This window comes from Dendropsophus ebraccatus, chromosome 4, assembly GCF_027789765.1.
Source record: "Dendropsophus ebraccatus isolate aDenEbr1 chromosome 4, aDenEbr1.pat, whole genome shotgun sequence".
NCBI classification, from domain to species: domain Eukaryota; kingdom Metazoa; phylum Chordata; class Amphibia; order Anura; family Hylidae; genus Dendropsophus; species Dendropsophus ebraccatus.
The window spans coordinates 149,363,930-149,384,587 of record NC_091457.1 but is presented as its reverse complement, the minus strand read 5'-3'; the positions used below and the strand labels follow the sequence as shown (position 1 = coordinate 149,384,587).

Genomic DNA, 20,658 nt, shown 5'->3' with positions numbered 1-20,658 from the left:
GTGTGGTCACAATGTAACATGCAAATCGGTAACCAAGAATTTAAAAGGATTTCCAAACTGGAAGTACACGGCAAACACGTTGTCTACCTTTGACAATCTACTACACTTATTGCTGTGAATGACCTGTCCTGTCCTGCTATAGTCCTGCCATGTTTAAATTTATTATCCTGCTACACACTGATGAGGGGCAACACCCCGAAACAGCTGTATGTGGATAGTTACCTGGCCTTGGTTTTTCCCTTGTCATTACATTGACTTATAGGGCCACCTAATATGGTGGTTTCCTTACAGCAGCCACCCCTTGGCTTGGTCCTTCCCGGAGGGATATCTGGCTAGTCATGTGTTTTGAGACTCTTTAATGAGGCTAAACAGGCTCTTCTTTTGCATATTAATGTTTCCCAGTGAGCAATGCACCTTGGACTTCATTGCATTGAGCGCTTTCACTAGCAGCCGTCAGTGTTGTCGTTTGGCTGGTCTCCCAGAGATCAGCGATCTGTTTCTCTTATGGCTCTACTAGGCATTGCTCCCACCTAGCCAGAATCCTGCTCCACACTGATAAGGGGCAACACCCTGAAACAGCTGTATGTGGATGGATACCTAGCCTTGGTTTTTCTCTTGTCATTACATTGACTTATAGGGCCACTTAATATGGTGGTTTCGGTGGTTTCCTTACAGGAGCCACCACTTGGCTGGGTCCTTCCCGGAGGGATATATGGCTAGTCCTGTGTTTTGAGACTCTTCAATGAGGCTAAACAGGCTCTTCTTTTGCATGTTCAAATCCAAGGGGTACTCTACAGAATTTTTATTTTTAAATCTTTTAAATTTTATGAAGTTATACAGATTTGCAAATTACTTTCACTAAAACATCTCAAATCCTTCAGCTGCTGTATGTCCTGCAGGAAGTGGTGTATTCTTTCCAGTCTAACACAGTGCTCTCTGCTGTCACCTCTGTCCATGTCAGGAACTGTCCACAGCAGGAGAGGATTTCTATGGGGATTTGCTACTGCACTGGACAGTTCCTGACATGGACAGAGGTGGCAGCAGAGAGCACTGTGTCATACTGGAAAGAAAACACTAATTTCTGCAGGACATAAAGCAGCTGATAAGTACTGGAAGACTTGAGATTTTTTTAGTAAAAGTAATTTACAAATCTGTATAACTTTATGAAACCGGTTTCTTAAAAACAAAAATCTCCACAGTACCCCTTCAATGAAAAGGTTGTCTGTGTATTGAAGGACTATTGCGGGACAGGACAGGTCATTCACAGCAGTAAGCATAGTAAATTGCCAAAAGTAGACAATGGGGGAGATTTATCAAACCGGTGTAAAGTAGAATTGTCTTAGTTGCCCCTAGCAACCAATCAGATTCCACCTTTCATTCCTCACAGACTCTTCGAAAAATTAAAGGTGGAATCTGATTGGTTGCTAGGGGCAACTAAGACAATTCTACTTTACACCAGTTTGAGAAATTTCCCCCAACGTTTTTGCCGTGTACTTCCAGTTTGGAAATCCTTCTAAATTCTTGGCCACCGATTTGCATGCCGCATTGTGACCACACTGACTTTCATTAGCAGTGATTCAGGTAAAGTGACAGTGCACTTAGGCTGAGTTCATTCACAAATCTGTATAACTTTCTGGTATCAGTTGATGTAAAAATACATGGGTATATGGGTAATGAGCGAGTGTGACACCCCCGTTACACTGTGGAAGCAGTAGTGAACTTAGATATGCCTTGCGTAAGAAATACAGAAATCAGAAAATATAGTGGAGGGCCCAATAAAATTGTACTGAGCGCTTCTTAGGGGTCTGTATGCAACAACTAATGTCCCCTTTCTGCCAGCAGCCAATCACCACAATGTGCTGATGAAATCGCGGTAGCAGCAGGCCCGTATCTGTCATGAGGCGAGGTGAAGTGTTTGCCTCAGGCGGCAGATAACACAGCCCTTGAGGGGGGCGGCATCAGGGTCCTGTGTCCTTATCATTACAACTAGTTACGGCTCAGTGCCCAGCCGTGTTTCCTGTCAGTTGCCTCATGAGAAGCGCTGAGGAGGCACTGGAAGCCTCATATTCACATCACGTAAGACATAGATATAGTTATTATACTCTGCATCACTTACACACTGTAGAAAAGAAAAAGTTAGCAGCAGCGGGGACGCTATATTATGTCTTCTCTGCACTGCCGACCTCCGAGCTGACCTCAGCATAGAGCAAGACCAGGAGAAGAGGCATAAAAGTAATGTTCTGCTCTGCTGTTAACTCTTTTTGTATTGCAGAATGTAAGTGATGCACAGTAATACTCTACATTCTGCAGTACTGAAAGAGTTAACAGAGCAGCCCGTTTTATGGCTCTTCTCCGGCTCCTGAGGTCAGAGGTCAGCAGTTGTAGATTGTTGTTTGTTTTGAAGCTCCCAGGGGGCCCATAGTGGCTCAAACAGTTAAAAAATCTGGTCACTGCACACTTATCTATAGTGCTGTCCCATACACACTGCGATGCTGCACTGTGCCTGTCCTGGATCTTCTCTCCCTGACTATTGCTCTGAGGGGGGGGGGGGGGTGGCGCTTTGTCAGTTTTCGCCTCAGGCGGCAGAAAAGCTAGAATCGGCCCTGGGTAGCAGCACTGCAAGTCCCAGCCAGCAGTCTGTAGTAATACCATTAAAAAATTATTTGAAGCCCTTACAAGGGCTGTTTGGTTGTTTTGCTAGTATATACCCTGCCTACTGGAACGCTAATTCCCTCCCTTACACTCTCCCTGACCAGCAGCAGCTCTGTCCCTAATCTCTCACAGCATGCGCCTGAAGCGAGCACTGCCGGCCGCGCTTTTTATATGGCAGGATCATCTGATCTGGCCAACCAATCGCTGCTATCGACATGTATGGGCCCCACGTCATCGCAGGATGTACCAAAGAGTCTCCTGCATGTTTATTGGCTGAGAAATAGCGCCCAAACTTACAGGAAACGGATGATGAGATTTTCTCGAGTATCGCGAGATGCTTGTACCCTAATACTCGATCGAGTACCAAGCTCAGACGAGCATGTTCGCTCATCACTTACATATATATAGTTGCATTGTACGTTTTTTCATTTCTCCTGTGGTGGCGCTACAGGGAAGTTAAACTCAAATGGGCTGCGGAATCTGTTGACGCTATACAAATAAATGTTATTATTTTTTATTATAATGGCCCCAATACACATTAGTGATACATCAGCCAATCTCACCAATTTTGGTTCCACCAGCTGAGCATCTAATGTGTATGGCGGCCTCCTGGATTGTACCCTAGACAGCAGAAAAGAATTGTCACACATGTTGGATTTCATTTGCCCACTTGGGTCCATTACAGTCCATGCCGTTAACTTACATATACAGTGATAGCCGTTCCCAGTGCTCCATCTACTGTTTTTGCTTATGGTTGGGGTGGTGATGATCCCTAAGGGCCCTATTTCACCGGACGATTATCGTTCGCATAATCGTTAACGATTAACGATCTCAAACGACCGCTATTACGAAAGACCTGAAAATGTTCACTCATTTCCATGGAACGATAATCGTTACTTATGATCGTATTTGCGATAATTTTTTCTTCGCTATTTCTTTGCTATTGCGTTCGTATCTATTGCGAACAACCAAACGACGTCTTATTCAATGCGAATGATTTGCGAACGTTTTGCGAACGTGCAACGATAAAAAAAGGTCCAGGTCTTATAAAGCGATCAACGATTTCTCGTTCGGTTGTTAATCGTTAACTGCATTTCAACCGAACGATTATCGTTTAGATTCGAACGATTTAACGATAATCTGACCGATAATCGGCCGGTGGAATAGGGCCCTTAGAAGCAGCGATGGCTTTTGGGAGTGTGCCTGCCCTGTGGTGGGACAGACAGAGGTTTGGAGCTAAGTGCTTCGCTAATACATTACTTCCGACTCTTTGAAATCTTCTTTGCAGGCGTCCACAGGCCTCAGAAGTCCGGGCCTCTGTCATTAGCTGCTATTTACTAAGCCCTTTGTAATGAGTCTGATCCGGCAATATAGACACGTAAAGTTCTTTTTCTTCACATAACTCACTAGTAGCCGCCATTAATCTCAGTAGAGGCTGTAGGTGTAATGTCCGAGAGTACACAAAAGGCTCTGATGATTGTGCTACATGTCACAGGTTCTGCTAGAAATCCGTATAGTCTATAATATATACATACAAAGACATTAGCCACACCTGGTGCTGATGGGGCATGGCTGTACTATGTCATCTGATGGTAAAGAATGAATTCAGTGACTTCGAGATCCATGTCATAGATACCCAGACACCTGACCTGCAAAAAAAGCACAAACCCCAGATTGCCCAAACTACTTATAGACACCCAGACCCGACTCCTTTCCCCTCATTCCTGCATTCATCTTTACCCTCAGACATTAAGACACTGTGAGTGAAAAAGACAGCGGGAGTAAGGAGAGGTGAGTATTTTACAAAAGTTTTGTGTAGGTTGAATTAATTATTTCTCTCTCTCTCTCTCTCTCTCTCTCTCTCTCTCTCTCTCTACTAACAAGGTGGTCAAAAAGTAGGTGGACAGTATGTGTAATACTGTTATGAAGGGGGAGATTTATCAAACATGGTGTAAAGTGAAACTGGCTCAGTTGCCCCTAGCAACCAATCAGATTCCACCTTTTATTTACCAAAGAGTCTGTGAGAAATGAAAGGTGGAATCTGATTGGTTGCTAGGGGCAACTGAGCAAGTTTCACTTTACACCATGTTTGATAAATCTCCCCTTTCCCCTTTCATAACCTTATTAGACTGCCATGTGCATATATATATATATATATATATATATATATATATATATATATATATATAGAGAGAGAGAGAGAGAGAGAGAGAGAGGATTTTTGTAAAATACTCAACCTCCTTACTCTGTCTTTTGCCGTCTTTTTCACTATATATATATATATATATATATATATATATATATATGTATACATATATATATACAGGGGCGGTCTTGGCATTTCTGGGGCCCCAAGCGAAGTTATGTCTGGGCCCCCCCTCGACACACGTTCCAAAACAATAGACTGCTGTGTGTTGCCCCAGTAGTATATACCCCTTGTGCGCTACTGCCAGTAATATATACTCCTTGTGTGCTGCCCCCAATAGTATATACCCCTTGTGTCCTGCCCCCAGTAGTATATACCCCTTGTTTGTTTCTCCAGTAGTATATAGACCCCTGTGTGTTCCCCCAGTTATATATAGCCCCCCCGTGTGCTCCCCCAGAAGTATATAGACCTCCTGTGTGCTGCCCAAGTTGTATATAGACCCCCTGTGTGCTGCCCCCAGTTGTATATATTCCATGCGAGAAATTGCTAAGAAATTGAAGATTTCCTACAATGGTGTGTACTACTCCCTTCAGAGGACAGCACAAACAGGCTCTAACCAGAGTAGAAAAAGAAGTGGGAGGCCGCGTTGCACAACTAAGCAAGAAGATAAGCACATTAGAGTCTCTAGTTTGAGAAACAGACGCCTCACAGGTCCCCAACTGGCATCTTCATTAAATAGTACCCGCAAAACACCAGTGTCAACATCTACAGTGAAGAGGCGGCTGCAGGATTTTGGGCTTCAGGGCAGAGTGGCAAAGAAAAAGCCATATCTGAGACTGGCCAATAAAAGAAAAAGATTAAGATGGGCAAAAGAACACAGACATTGGACAGAGGAAGACTGGAAAAAAGTGTTGCGGACGGATGAATCCAAGTTTGAGGTGTTTGGATCACAAAAAAGAACGTTTGTGAGACGCAGAACAAATGAAAAGATGCTGAAAGAATGCCTGACGCCATCTGTTAAGCATGGTGGAGGTAATGTGATGGTCTGGGGTTGCTTTGGTGCTGGTAAGGTGGGAGATTTGTACAGGGTAAAACGGATTCTGAATAAGGAAGGCTATCACTCTGCACCGCCATGCCATACCCAGTGGACAGCGCTTGATTGGAGCCAATTTCATCCTACAACAGGACAATGACCCTAAACACACCTCCAAATTGTGCAAGAACTATTTACAGCAGAAGCAGGCAGCTTCTGTGTGCTTCCCTCAGTAGTATATAGACCCCTCTGTGAAGCCCGAGTAGTCTATAGCCCCCCTGTGTGCTCCCCCTGTTATATAGCCCCCCTGTGTGCTCCCCCCATTTATATAGACCCCCGATGTGCGCTCCCCCAGTTAAACAGACCCCTGTGTGTTCCCCCTCCCATATAGTATATAACACAATAAAACAAACACTTATACTCACCTGGGTCCGGGCGTCTCCTCTTTTCTTCACTCTTGTGGCCATAGGAAGGGTTTTCCCTGCGATCACAAGAGGCCGCACTCCCCTTGTCCTGGCTCCGATGCTCCAGTGATGTCACCGGAGCGCCGGCACCACAGGGACAGAGCTGCCTTTTGTGACCGCAGGGAAAACCCTTCCTGCGGCCACAAGAGTGACTGACAGGAAGGGAGCCAATGTCTCCCGCCCTGTCAGTGCTGCTGCATGTAACTATGAGTGCTCATTACGAGTGCTCATAGTTACAATTCAGATGGCAGCAGCGAGCGGGGCAGCGGCCCTGTCCAGCGGTCTTGAGCACAAGAGCGGGGCGTGGGGGCCCCCCTGGATGTTGGGGGCCCCAAGCGATCGCTTGGGGTGCTTGGTGCCAAAGACCGCCACTGTATATATATATATATATATATATATATATATATATATATATTGTAGGGATCTTCCCGGGGGATGGTGTGTTGGGACACAGTTCAGGCAGCAAACTTGGGACTTAAAAACAGCTTTGGTGTTTATTTGTAGCATAAACGGTCCAGCAACGTAAATACAGCAACACCGTGCAGTGAGAATAAACAAAACAAAAAGTCCTGCCCGTCTGGGCGCTTACTAATACAACAGGTTACCTCTCTGTCACTTCACTTGGCAGGTAATATTGCAGGGTGTGCATAAGCCCCAGCTCCCAGCGAACACACCATGCAGGCTGTTCACTCCTGTCTGAGAGACTCCCCTGCACACTGAGCTCACCTTTTGCCTTCTCAGGCTGATTGGGATCAGAGCTCACCTGATCCCAAAACCCATACTGGATCGAGGGGGAGGGAATGGCAGATCCCACTACCAACCTATCCACCATTCCAGTAAATCCAGGCCCGGTAAAAATAAATAATAACTCAGCAGCATAGCACTGCTGAGCAACAGATCCCTCCTGGACTTACCATCTCACACTACGCATCAGCCTAGGTGAGATGTACACCCCCTCGAACACATCTCCAGTGACATGTCCACATATCCCCCCCCTCTTCTTCAGACTGGAGGGCTGAGCGTTTTGTCCCCACAGGCAGTGTACCCTTGATAGGGCGTCAGCATTCGCCTGTAATTTCCCTGGCCGGTGTTCCACAGTGAAATTGAAGTTTTGTAGGGACAGAAACCATCTAGTCACTCTTGCGTTTTTTTCTTTGTTAAGCTTCATCCATGTTAGGGGGGCATGGTCTGTCACTAACTTGAATCTCCTGCCTAGCAAGTAGTACTTCAGGGATTCGAGGGCCCACTTCACTGCCAGACATTCTCGCTCAACTATGGCATAGTTTTTCTCGGCCGGGGATAGCTTCCTACTTAAGTACATCACCGGGTGCTCCTCGCCATTCACGACCTGTGAGAGGACGGCACCTAACCCTGTGTTAGAGGCATCTGTCTGTACTAGAAACTCTCGCCTAAAGTCAGGGGTAACTAGCACAGGTTGTTGGCACAGGGCAGACTTAAGGCTTTGAAAAGCCTTCTCGGCCTCTGGAGTCCATGTCACCATTGCGGACTTCGCACCCTTTGTCAGGTCAGTTAGTGGGGCTGCAACTGAAGCAAAATTCGGCACAAACCTTCGGTAATAGCCCGTAATACCCAGGAAAGCTCTGACCTGTTTCTTTGTGAGGGGTTGAGGCCAATTCTGTATTGCCTCAATTTTATTTAGTTGTGGTTTCACTAACCCCCTCCCAATAATGTAGCCCAAGTATTTGGCCTCCTCTAAGGCTAGTGCACACTTCTCTGCATTGATTGTTAACCCTGCATCACTTATGGCATCTAACACCGCCTGGACCTTACAGAGGTGACTTTCCCAATCCGGGCTAAGAATGACCACATCATCGAGGTAGGCAGCGGAGTAATCACGATGTGGTCGCAGAATCAAGTCCATCAACCTCTGAAAAGTGGCAGGGGCTCCATGTAACCCGAATGGCATCACTACGTATTGGAAGAGCCCATCAGGGGTGGAAAATGCAGTCTTCTCTCTAGCCTCAGGAGTGAGTGGGATCTGCCAGTAGCCCTTAGTGAGATCGAGGGTAGTTATGTACCTGGCATTACCCATCCTTTCTATCAACTCCTCTACCCTGGGCATGGGGTAGGCATCGAACTTGGAGATCTCATTTAACTTTCTAAAATCATTACAGAACCTCCAAGTTCCATTGGGCTTTGGGATTAGCACAATCGGGCTGGACCACTCGCTCTGGGACACCTCAATGACTCCTAGGTCAAGCATACGTTTTACCTAGGCTGACACCGCCTCCCTCCGTGCTTCTGGTATCCTATAGGGCTTAAGGTTTACTCTGCTTCTAGGCTCAGTTTCAATATGATGACTAATGAGATGCGTACGCCCTGGTAGGTCAGAAAACTTGTTTTTATTTTTCTGCAGGAACTCCTTAGCTTCCTGCTTCTGGGACACCGATAGGGTGTCACCAATCCTGACCGGAGGGATTGGTGGTGACAGATGACCAACAGGCTTTGTCGCCACCAAGGATTCCCTGTCTTTCCAGGGCTTGATCAAGTTTATGTGATAAACTTGAAAAGGCTTCCTTCTACCTGGTTGGTGTACCTTGTAGTTGACCTCACTGATCTTCTCTACAATTTCATAGGGACCCTGCCACTTTGCTAAGAATTTGCTTTCTACCGTGGGAACAAGTATGAGTACCCGGTCACCTGGGCTAAATGTCCTGATTCTTGCAGAACGATTGTAAATTCTGCTTTGGCCCTCTTGCGCCCTCTGGAGGTGTTCCCTTACTAGGGGCATTACAGTGGCTATACGGTCCTGCATTTGTGCTACATGCTCTATAACACTCTTGTATGGGGTGGACTCACTTTCCCATGTCTCTTTCGCTATATCCAACAAACCCCTAGGGTGACGACCATAGACTAATTCGAAGGGAGAGAACCCTGTGGACGCTTGGGGTACTTCCCTAATAGAAAACATCAGGTAAGGTAGTAAGTGATCCCAATCCCGACCATCCTTTTCCACCACCTTTTTTAACATATGTTTCAGGGTTTTATTAAACCTCTCCACTAACCCGTCTGTCTGTGGGTGATATACAGAGGTTCGTAGGTGTGAGATTTTAAACAGTTTGCATAGCTCTTTCATCACCTTTGACATAAACGGGGTACCTTGGTCAGTCAAGATTTCCTTGGGGATCCCCACCCTGGAAAACATATAAAACAATTCCCGTGCAATGGTTTTAGAGGCAGTGTTTCTTAGGGGTACAGCCTCAGGATAGCGGGTCGCGTAGTCCAACACAACTAGAATGTACTGGTGTCCCCTAGCCGACTTTACAATGGGGCCCACCAAGTCCATTGCGATCCGGTCAAAAGGTACCTCTATGATGGGGAGTGGGACCAAAGGACTGCGAAAATGCGACACTGGAGCGCTAAGCTGACATGTGGGGCACGACTCGCAGTAATTTTTTATGTCAGCATAAATCGCAGGCCAATAAAACCTCTGGAGGACTCTCTCCTGTGTTTTATCTGTCCCCAAGTGGCCCCCAAGGACATGATTATGGGCCATGTCGAGTACCTGACGCCGGTACGACTTAGGCACCAGAAGCTGTTCCACAACCTCATCATTAATCTTAGTGACTCTATAGTAGAGATCATTAGTCACAGAAAAATGTGGAAACTTTTTCTCAGCTTCTGGCTCCTGAGGTACCCCATTCATAACAGTGACCTGCTCTCTCGCATTTTTGAGAGTGGGGTCCTGTAATTGTGCAGTACCAAAATTATCCCTAGACACCTCTAAGTCTGGAACATTCTGCGCAGTGGGAGGAGCCTCTTCCTCACCAGCCAGGACCTGCAAAGGAAAAGCATCATTTTCATCCTGTACATTTTTATCATTTACCGTGGGTAATGCAATAGACTTAGGGGTCTCCTCACTCCTTTCAGGGGATTGTTGTTTTCCCCATAGAGCCCAGAACAAAGGAAAATCACGCCCCAATATCACATTATGCATAAGGTTTTTAACCACACCCACTTCATATTGTACCGTGCCTAGTTCAGTCCCGACATTAGCCAGCACTATAGGGTAAACCTTTGTATCGCCATGTATGCACACCACACTCATATGTCTTTTTGGCACAAAGTCCCCAGCCACCAGGCTGGCATGCACCAGGGTGACAAGGCTTCCTGAGTCCAGCAACGCCTTAACAGGGAAGTCATTTACAGTAATGTTGCAGACTTGTGGTTCAGTCTCTAGTCCAGTGACTGCAACAAAAGACGGTTCCGCAAATAGCGACTGACGTCGGCTAGCGTCACACTCCATGGGCTCAGTGGTAAGAGGGCAATGGGCAGACATATGTCCCGTCTCATGGCATCTCCAGCACTGGATAGGGCCTGGTCTCCTTGGCGGGGAGTCCTTTTTAGGGTCACTTAGCCACCGGGGACCATCACCAGTCTTTTGCCCCTGAGTTACCTCCTGAGCGCTCTTCCCTCTATCAGCACCCCTCCACACTCCCCCAATAGATGGAAGTCTCTTACCAGCTGAAGGCACAGGTCTGGCACTCCGGGGAGGTGACGGTGCTGCAGGAACATCACGGAGGTAGTCCTCAGTCGCCTGGAACCTCTCCACAAGGTTGACAAGTTCGTCGGCACTCTTAGGGTCGCCTTGTCCCATCAAGCGTTGCAGATCAGCAGGAAGTGCACGGAGGTAGCGATCCATCACGACCCTCTCTAGGATCTGGGCAGGAGTAGAGGTGTCTGGCTCCAACCACTTTCTTGCCAAATGGATCAGGTCGTACATCTGGGACCTCGCTGACTTGTCCAGACTGTAGCTCCAGTTGCGGACCCTCCGGGCACGGACAGCAGCAGTAACTCCTAGTCGGGCGAGTATCTCTGCTTTTAGCCGAGGATAGTCCTTGACCTCTTGCACACTGAGGTCATAATAGGCCTTTTGAGGTTCGCCTGTTAAATAAGGCGCAATCACTTCTGCCCACTCAGTGGAGGGTAACTTCTCTCGCTCAGCCACCCGCTCAAAGACAGTTAAATAGGCCTCAACATCGTCATCAGCAGTCATCTTTTGCAGCGCACGCTGCACGGCTCTTCTCACAGACAAAGTCTCTGGCGCGGCTGCTGCGACCAGCTGGGGATTAGCACCTGCAGACGCCTCTTGCTTTGCTATCAGGTGCTCAATAAGTCTCTGTTGTTGGGCCATCGCTTGTTCGTGGCGCATATTAGCATCTGTCAGAGCCTGTTCGTGGCGCAGGTTAGCGTCTGTTAGAGCCTGTTGTTGCAGCCTATTAGCCTGCTGGTGTGCAGCCAATGCCTGTTCATGGCGCAGGTTAGCGGCCTCCTGATCCTGTTTAGCGGCTGCCTGAGCCTGTTGTTGTGCGGCCAATGCTTGTTGCTGTTGCAGACTCACTTGCATTAACCCTTAGGGGACGCAGCCAGTTTTGGTGTTTATGACACGGCCACATTTTTCAAATATAACATGTGTCACTTTATGCATCAATAACTCTGGAATGCTTTTACCAATCCTTGCGGTTCTAAGATTGTTTTTTCGTCACATGTTCTACTTTATGTTAGTGGTACATTTGGGCCGATACCTTTAACTTTTTTTGTGAAAAACTCCAAAATGTTGTGAAAAATTGAAAAAAATTGCATTATATTAAATTTCAAAGTCTCTGCCAATAAGGAAGATAGTTATACTACATAAATTATGGATTAATTCTCATCTATAACATGTCTACTTTATATTGGCAGCCTTTTGTGAACATGCTTTATCTTTTTTAGGATTTGAGAGGCCGTAATTGTTTAGTAGCAATTTTCAAAATTTTTGTGAAAATTTAAACTCTGAATTTTTTTAGGGACCAGTTCAATTTAGGAGCATATTCCTGAGGGATGTATACTAGAAACCCTCATAATTCACCTCATTTTGTAATCTTCACCCTTTGAAGTATTCGAATTGACATTTAAACAGTTTTTAACCCTTTAGGCATTTTACAGGAATAACTTCAAAGTAAGGGTGAAAAGGAAAAAATTCCTTTTGCTTTGCAGAAATTTCAATTCAATCCTATTTCTTTCATACTAAACCAGCTATAAAAAGTAAAACACAATAAAAAAATGTATTTGTCTGAATCTGCAGTTTTTATAAATACCCCATTTGTGGACGTAAAGTGTTGTGTGGGTGCACAACACGGCTCAGAAGAGAAGGAGCACCCTTTAAATTTTGGAGATTGCATTTGGCTGGAATGAGTGTAGGAGACCATGTTACAGTTACAAAGCTCCCCTAGTGCGGAGACAGTGGAAACCCCACACAAGTGACCCCATTTTGAAAACTACACCCCTAAAGGAATGTAGTAAGGGGAACAATGAGCATTTGGACCCTACAGGTTTATTACAGTTTTTTTTGCAAAATTGGGCTGTAAAATTAAAAATCTAAGTTTTCACACTTACACGTTGGTGAAACCCCAAAATTTTCAAATTTCAAAAAGCTTGAAGGAGAAAAAGCCCTTCAATATTTGTAAAGCAATTTCTCATGAGTACAAAAATACCCAATTTTTGAACGTAAAGTATTGTACGGGCGCACAACAGGGCTCAGAAGAGAGGGAGCACCTCTATCTGTATGTACACTCCAGCTCTAGCAGTAAATGTATGGACGTTTACTGACACTTACTAACGGACACTGACTGACGCTTACTCCCACTTACTAATGGACGCTGACTGATGCTTACTTACGGACACTGACTGATTATTACTAACGGACACTGATTGACTCTTACTAACGGATGCTAACTGACACTTACTTATGGAAGGTGACGGACACTGACACCTACTTATGGATGCTGACTGATGCTGATTGATGCTTACTGACGGATGCTGACTGACGGACACTGACTGAAGCTTACTAACGGACGCTGACTGATACGTACTGACGGACACTGACGCTTACTAACGGACGCTGACACTAATGGATGCTAGCTAACAATTACACTAACTGACACTGACATGGATGCTGACACTTACTAACGGACGCTGACCTAACGGACGCTAGCTGACAATGACACTAACGGACACTGACACGGACGCTGGGGCTGACACTAACGGACACTAGCTGACAATGACACTAAGGGACACTGACACGGACGCTGACACTTACTAACGGACGCTGACTGACGGACACTAACTAAGATCTCCCTTATTACTGGGAGATCTCAGGGGAGGGGGTATTTTTTTTTATTATGTGTTTATTTGTATGTTTATTTGTGTGTGTGTTTTTACAGTATATGGATGCAGGCTCTGATCTCTTCACAAAGTGAGGGATCAGAGCCTGCATCCATGCTCTGCCCCCCTGGAAGGATCAGATACTGTGATTGACAGCTCTGATCACAGAGCTGTCAATCACAGTATATAGCAGCATGTACCAGCATCATAAGACAGACACTGGTACATGCTGCAGCAGGAGGGGGCCATCTCCGGATCCCGAAGCTCAGAGTGAGTTCTGGGACCGGGGAGGGGGGGGCAGTGCTGCAAGGAGGAGGGAGGAGCGACCTGCTGTGACCTGCCCGGTGAGTATCAGGCACAGCAGTGACTGCGGCAGTGGGGGCAGCAACGGGGGGAGCACCAGGGAGCCATGGTAGGGAGAGGGGGGGGGGGGTCGCAGCGGTAGAGGGAGCCCGGATCGGGGGGGGGGGGGGGGGGGTAGCCCGGCAGCAGTGAGATCGCTGGTTGGATCCCGGCAGAAGGCGGATCCCGGCGGCGGGGGAAGCCCAGCAGTGGCAGTGGGGGGAGCCTGGCAGCAAGGGGGGAGGTGCAGAGAGCCAGCAGTGCTCTGCACATGCTTCCCCCGAATCCCGGAACTCGTCAGAGACCGGGACCGGGGGCTTACTGCTGACTTCACCGGGATCAGTGGATCGTTACCGATCCACTGATGCCGGCGATCGCCTGTGCTGGACCCCTTCAGGGGGTCCAGCGGCACCGACACTAAACTGTCAGCTATCAGCTGACAGTTTAGTCGCGGCTCCCGGTCACTGTTTATGTAAACAGTGAGCACCGGGAGTCGGGAAGTTATTGTACGTCCTGGTGCGGAAAGTAACCTCCTGCCAGGACGTACAATAACGCCCTGGTGCGGCTAAGGGTTAACTGCTTCATCATCTCCTCCATGTTGCTTGTCTGTTTTTGGAGTGAAGCCGCAGCCTTCACCCAGGACATAAGCAGCTGTAGCCAAGTCGATGCACACCGTTGCCCCTAGCAACCGTTTTGCCCGCTCCGCAGCACCAATTGTAGGGATCTTCCCGGGGGATGGTGTGTTAGGACACAGTTCAGGCAGCAAACTTGGACTTAAAAACAGCTTTGGTGTTTATTTGTAGCATAAACGGTCCAGCAACGTAAATACAGCAACACCGTGCAGTGAGAATAAACAAAACAAAAAGTCCTGCCCGTCTGGGCGCTTACTAATACAACAGGTTACCTCTCTGTCACTTCACTTGGCAGGTAATATTGCAGGGTGTGCATAAGCCCCAGCTCCCAGCGAACACACCATGCAGGCTGTTCACTCCTGTCTGAGAGACTCCCCTGCACACTGAGCTCACCTGATCCCAAAACCCATACTGGATCGAGGGGGAGGGAATGGCAGATCCCACTACCAACCTATCCACCATTCCAGTAAATCCAGGCCCGGTAAAAATAAATAATAACTCAGCAGCATAGCACTGCTGAGCAACAGATCCCTCCTGGACTTACCATCTCACACTACGCATCAGCCTAGGTGAGATGTACACCCCCTCGAACACATCTCCAGTGACATGTCCACAATATATACAGTGGTGCCTTGGATTACAAGCATAATTCATTCCGGGATTGTGCTTGTAATCCAAATCACTTTTATGTATGGCGAGGCAGCATGTGGTGTATAATGTATAGTAAGTGCGTAAGGCTCCGTTCACTGCCGCAAGCCACCGTGTCATAATGAGAGTCTATGGGAGGCTCTCACGCCTCCTCTCTCCGCGTCTCTCCACTCTGAAGAACGGACATGTCCATTCTTCATCACAAAGAGAGGAAAGAGCGCGCAAGCCTTCCATAGACATTTATTATGTCACAGAGGCTGGTGGCATTTCAGCCAGTTTTACTCCCTGTGAATGGAGCCTAAGAATAAAAAAACAGCAGCAGTTTGTAGATATAGAATGGAGGTACAGATCCCCATAATGCAGTAGCATAGTACAACACCTAGAATAGAGAAGCAAGGCTGCTGCCATAGGTCTGTGTGGTCACATGATCACAATGGCACAGTGGCACAATGGCACATTATTACAGCAGCAGTGTGTATAGCTGAGTGTAAGGGCTCGTTCCCACTGAGCAAAAGCAGCTGAATTTCTGCGCTGAATCAGCGCTGAAATTTCAGCCGTTAAAATAGGTGCTGAGCTAATTTCCATTGTGTTGAATGGAAATTCTGCTCTGCAGTTCACACAGTGGAATTTCCGCACTGAACTAATCCGCTTTCCGCCAGAAGAATGAACATGTTCATTCTTCCGCTAGCGGAAGCCTATACAAATCAATGGGGCTCTGATTTTCTGTTTCAGCGCGGAATACGCGCGTATTCAGCGCGGAATACAAGCGTAATACAAGTGGAAATTACTCGCTGAATCAGCGCGGAAATAGGGAAAAGGGGGGGAGGAGGATTCTAGTATATGTTCTGGTATAGTCTAGTTTACTCACCAAATACTCGCTGAATTTCAGCGCTGAATGCATGCGGATTCAGCGCGGATTCCTCGAGTATTCCGCGCTGAATTTGTCAAGAGCTGATTACGAGCTGAACACTTTCCTAGCAGAATACGCAGGGATTCTGCTTACATTCTGCTTATATTCTGCTCGGAATTCAGCGTCAGTTGATTTCAGGCGGAAATATTTCCTTGCGTAATCCTCTCCTTTTGCTCTGTGTGAACGTAGCCTAAGTGCAGGCACATTATAGCAGCAGTGTGTATAGCTGAGTGTAAGTGCAGGCACATTATAGCAGCAGTGTGTGTAGCTGAGTGTAAGTGCAGGCACATTATAGCAGCAGTGTACAGCTGAGTGTAAGTGTAGGCACATTATAGCAGCAGTGTATGTAGCTGAGTGTAAGTGCAGGCATATGGAGAGGATGGGAAACACAGGGGCTGATAGAGACTGCAGGGAGCATGAAGAAATGAGCAGGACAGATGTGAGCACAGTATAGCAGAACTCTCTGTCCAGAGAGAGAGAGGGATTACAGCTATGAAGAGATTACCTCCACAGTCCTGTCCCCTGATGCAAGCCCCAGCCTGAAGTGGATTTGGTATGATTTGAAAGGTGAGGGAGACTTCCTGGGTCAGAGTACAGGGCTGTAGACCCCGCTATGCAGACCATGCCCCTCCTCCGCTCCCCCTCCCACCCAGTACAGGGAGCTATTAAACCAAAGCAATGCTCTTAAACCAAGTTACAATTTAAAAAAAACTGTGAGCTCTTCTTGCAAAACGCTCTCAATCCAAATTTCCCCTAAACCAAGGTACCACTATATAGACAAACAATCCAACCTACAGAAATGTTTTGTAACTTACTTACCTCTGCTAAATATCTATAAATGTTTTTTTTATTGGTTTTATAATTAACACATAAGGCCCCCTCCATAATATGGCCACCACATATACATACATCTCTGCTTCAATATAAACAATCACTTTGTTGTTCTCCCCCCCCCCCCGGTCCCGGTTCCCCCTCCCCCCCGGTTATACAGGGTGGAGGTGATTGCCCGGAGATGAGTGTTGGAGCCATTAAGATTGCCCTGGAAATATCTCTTCCTGAGTCGTTTATCTACGTTTTTACTGATGCAAGATCGAAGGATTACCAGCTCGCCAATGATGTCCTACAATTGATACAACAGAAACAGTCACAGGTCAGTGTACAGACAATCTAACTGTAAACGTACATCTATCCATGGTATCATAACGTGTTTCAGAATTTTGGTACTTCTTCATCAGGTTCATGCACATTACTAATGGCTTTACTGTACCTGATGAAGGGGTTCCAAAACCTTGAAATGTGCTGTGAAGATAGAGATTTGTTTATGCAGTTCTTTTAAAAAAAATTTTTTAAGTGGATCTGTCATCAGACTTTGCCATCCTAGCTAACAGGGGCATCACTCTCCGATTTAACAAAATGGCTCCTAATAATATTGTACCAATTGGCTAATGGAGTATACACTAAAGATAAGCGGAACTTTCGGACTTTCGGTCTGAAAGCCGCTCACTCCAGTGCGATGCCTGCGATCCCGGGTGCATTGTTGCGCTCTCGGGAATCTGCGGGCGGGATCCCTGGAAGATCCTGCCCGCAGATTCCCGGGATCGCAACTATGCACCCGGGATCGCAGGCATAGTAATTGAGTGAAGATGCCGTCGGACCAAATGTCCGACGGTTCGCTCATCCCTAGTATACACTAGACAAAGAGTTTCACCTCTCCCCCTCAGTAGTGGTCAACCAGATTGCAAAAACATAGTATGAACCCAGCCTTACTATGATTCCCTTACCTAGGACGGCAAATATCGGCTAACTTATCTATTTGCGGTTATCTTCCCTTTAATGGAAGGTTGTAAGGTCCTGCTGAATATGTATGCCATTTATAACACCGAAGTATTACACCCTCCACCTTCCTCCAGGTCGTATTTGTGTTGACTGGAGACTGTGACGATAGAAGTCACCTGGGTTACAAAGTATATGAAGAAATTGCTTCGACAAGCTCCGGCCAAGTATTCCACCTGGATAAGAAGCAGGTCAATGAGGTACGTAAACCACCAGTCACAAGCCCTTTACTGTGTTCCTGAATTACACCTTAGGGGGAGATTTATCAAACATGGTGTAACGTGAAACTGTCTCAGTTGCCCCTAGCAACCAGTCAGATTCCACCTTTCATTCCTCACAGACTCTTTGAAAAATGAAAGGAGGAATCTGATTGGTTGCTAGGGGCAACTGAGCCAGTTTCACGTTACACCAGTTTGATAAATCTGCCCCATAGTGACTATTACCTGACATTCATATTGTAATAGAAGAGGGGGTGGGGGGTAAAACCGAGGACTGTCTTGATAACCCCGTTTTCGGCATATATTTTGTTTTTGCTATTTTTGGACCATTGTATAATGTGTTTTAGAGTGCCACCATCTGCGATCAGCCACACCACCGACCCTTCTATTAAGAACAACTCTGTGTATTATCTAGTACTGGGAAACACAACTAGTGAAAATATTCTAAAATAAAGAGCAAACCATATGGTTCATAATCCAAACAAGTGTCAGCGTTAACGTGAGCGTAAATATTGATAAAGAAAAAATTGCAAAATCTATGGAATGTCTCAAGTCTTGTTTACAGAGGAAGGAAACGTTCCGGAATGTTCCGACTGTTTATGACAACGATGACAAAGTCTCCTAAACCGAGGAACTGCAAAAATGCTAAACAGTATTCCAAATACTGACTGTTTGAGGCCAAGGGTCGAGGGGGAGAAGAGTACCACACATATTTTCTCAGAATTTTGTAAATTCAAACATTCCAGTTGTCTGCCTATGTCTTTTTTTGGGTGCACTCATAGTGGCCTGACCTTGACTGGTCAGCACATAGGCTGATTTGTCTTAAAGGGAATGCGTCATCAGAAGAAGACATTGTTTCAGTCTTTTTTTATGTTAAACATACTTTTTTGGAGATTTTTTTCCACATCACTTCTTACTGTATTAAAAAAAAGTCTGCAGTTTTCGGTCTGGCCACTGAACCCAATAACAGATTGACACTTCCTCTTCTGTAGAAATCACTTCTTAGCAGTCATCTCTTTCACATCCTCCTCAGCAGTCATCTCCTTCACATCCTCCTCAGCAGTCATCTCCTTCACATCCTCCTCAGCAGTCATCTCCTTCACATACTCCTCAGCAGTCATCTCCTTCACATCCTCCTCAGCAGTCGTCTCCATAACTTTCTTCTCAGCAGTCATCTCCATAAATTTCTTCTCAGCAGTCATCACCTTCACATTTTCTCAGCAGTCATCTCCTTCACTTCCTTTTTAGCAGTCATCTCCTTCACATCCTCCTCAGCAGTCATCTCCTTTACTTCCTTTTCAGCAGTCATCTCCTTCACTTCCTTCTCAGCAGTTATCACCTTCACATCCTTCTCAGCAGTCATCTCCTTCATTTCCTTCTCAGCAGTGTTCACCCTTACATCCTTCTCAGCAGTCATCTCCTTCACTTCCTTTTTAGCAGTCATCTCCTTCACTTCCTTCTCAGCAGTTAGCAGTCTCCTTCACTTCCTTCACTTCCTTTTTAGCAGTTATCACCTTCACATCCTTCTTAGCAGTCATCTCCTTCACTTCCTTTTTAGCAGTCATCTCCTTCACTTCCTTCTCAGCAGTTATCACCTTCAATTCCTTGAATTCCACTGCATTGATCTAAATAATACAATTCCCCAGAGTCCCCATGTCCTCTCTAGCTGTTTCTAACCAGTCCCTCTTCTTATTCAGCTCTGCCCAAGTCTCGCGGCATAGTACACCTCTTCTGCCTTAGAATGGTCAACTCAGAGAAGTTCAAAGGGTGCAACCAAACGCAGTGTAAACACAGCTTTAGTACAATGTCTACATGTCTACATGGTTTTGCTTTTTTTTCATGTTGGATGCAAAGTTTTATAGTAATGAAATGTCTTGATTCAGGTGTTAAAGTGGGTAGAGGAAGCCGTGCAAGCCTCGAAGGTTCACCTTGTGTCTACTGACCACCTGAGCGCTGCGATACTCACCTGGGAAATTCCATTTGATCCAAGTCTTAGGGAGGTAACTGTGTCTCTGAGTGGACCTTCTCCAGATATTGAACTCTATGATCCACTTGGTAAGGATGAAATACATAATTCTCTACACTATGAGGCTTTATTTATTTCCTGTTTACATTATTTCTTAAAGGGAACCAATCACATTGAAAATGCAGTCCAATCTACAGGCATCATGTTATAGAGGAGGAGGAGCTAAGCAGAATGAGATACATATCTATACTATTATTAGAATATTTCCTATATAACTTTGATTTAATTTTTTAAATCTCTGTTTATTCTGGCTTAGGAGTCCAGTAGGTGGGGCTTATCAGTCATTGACAGTGCACACTGTTACATGAAGGGTTGAAATCACTGGGCATGACATCCCACTGGACTCTAAAGCCCAAAATGCCCAGAGGATTAAAGAAATAAAATACAATCTACTTTAGGAGCTAAGTGTATACAGTTTATACACTGACCTAAATAATAAAGCAGTATGAAATATACTTCTTAGCTCCCCCTTGTGGCAAGTGTATGAAAATCGAAATCTATCTTTTAACTGATTAGTTTAAAGTGAAAGTCTGGCCATTTTAAAAACATGGCAGCTGGCAGGAGCAGGGGGGAATTTGATCAGGCGTACG

At 46.0% G+C, this 20,658-nt stretch overlaps 1 protein-coding gene across 1 annotated transcript in view; it reads left to right on the top strand.

Moving 5' to 3' along the window:
• The window catches only part of HMCN1 (hemicentin 1), a 195,371-nt gene that overhangs the window by 27,737 nt on the left and 146,976 nt on the right, over window positions 1-20,658 (top strand). The window contains exons 3-5 of the mRNA XM_069967438.1: window positions 16,983-17,141; window positions 17,902-18,024; window positions 19,926-20,097. Of these exons, the coding sequence (XP_069823539.1) occupies window positions 16,983-17,141; window positions 17,902-18,024; window positions 19,926-20,097 (454 nt within the window). The remainder of the gene's footprint in view (window positions 1-16,982; window positions 17,142-17,901; window positions 18,025-19,925; window positions 20,098-20,658) is intronic.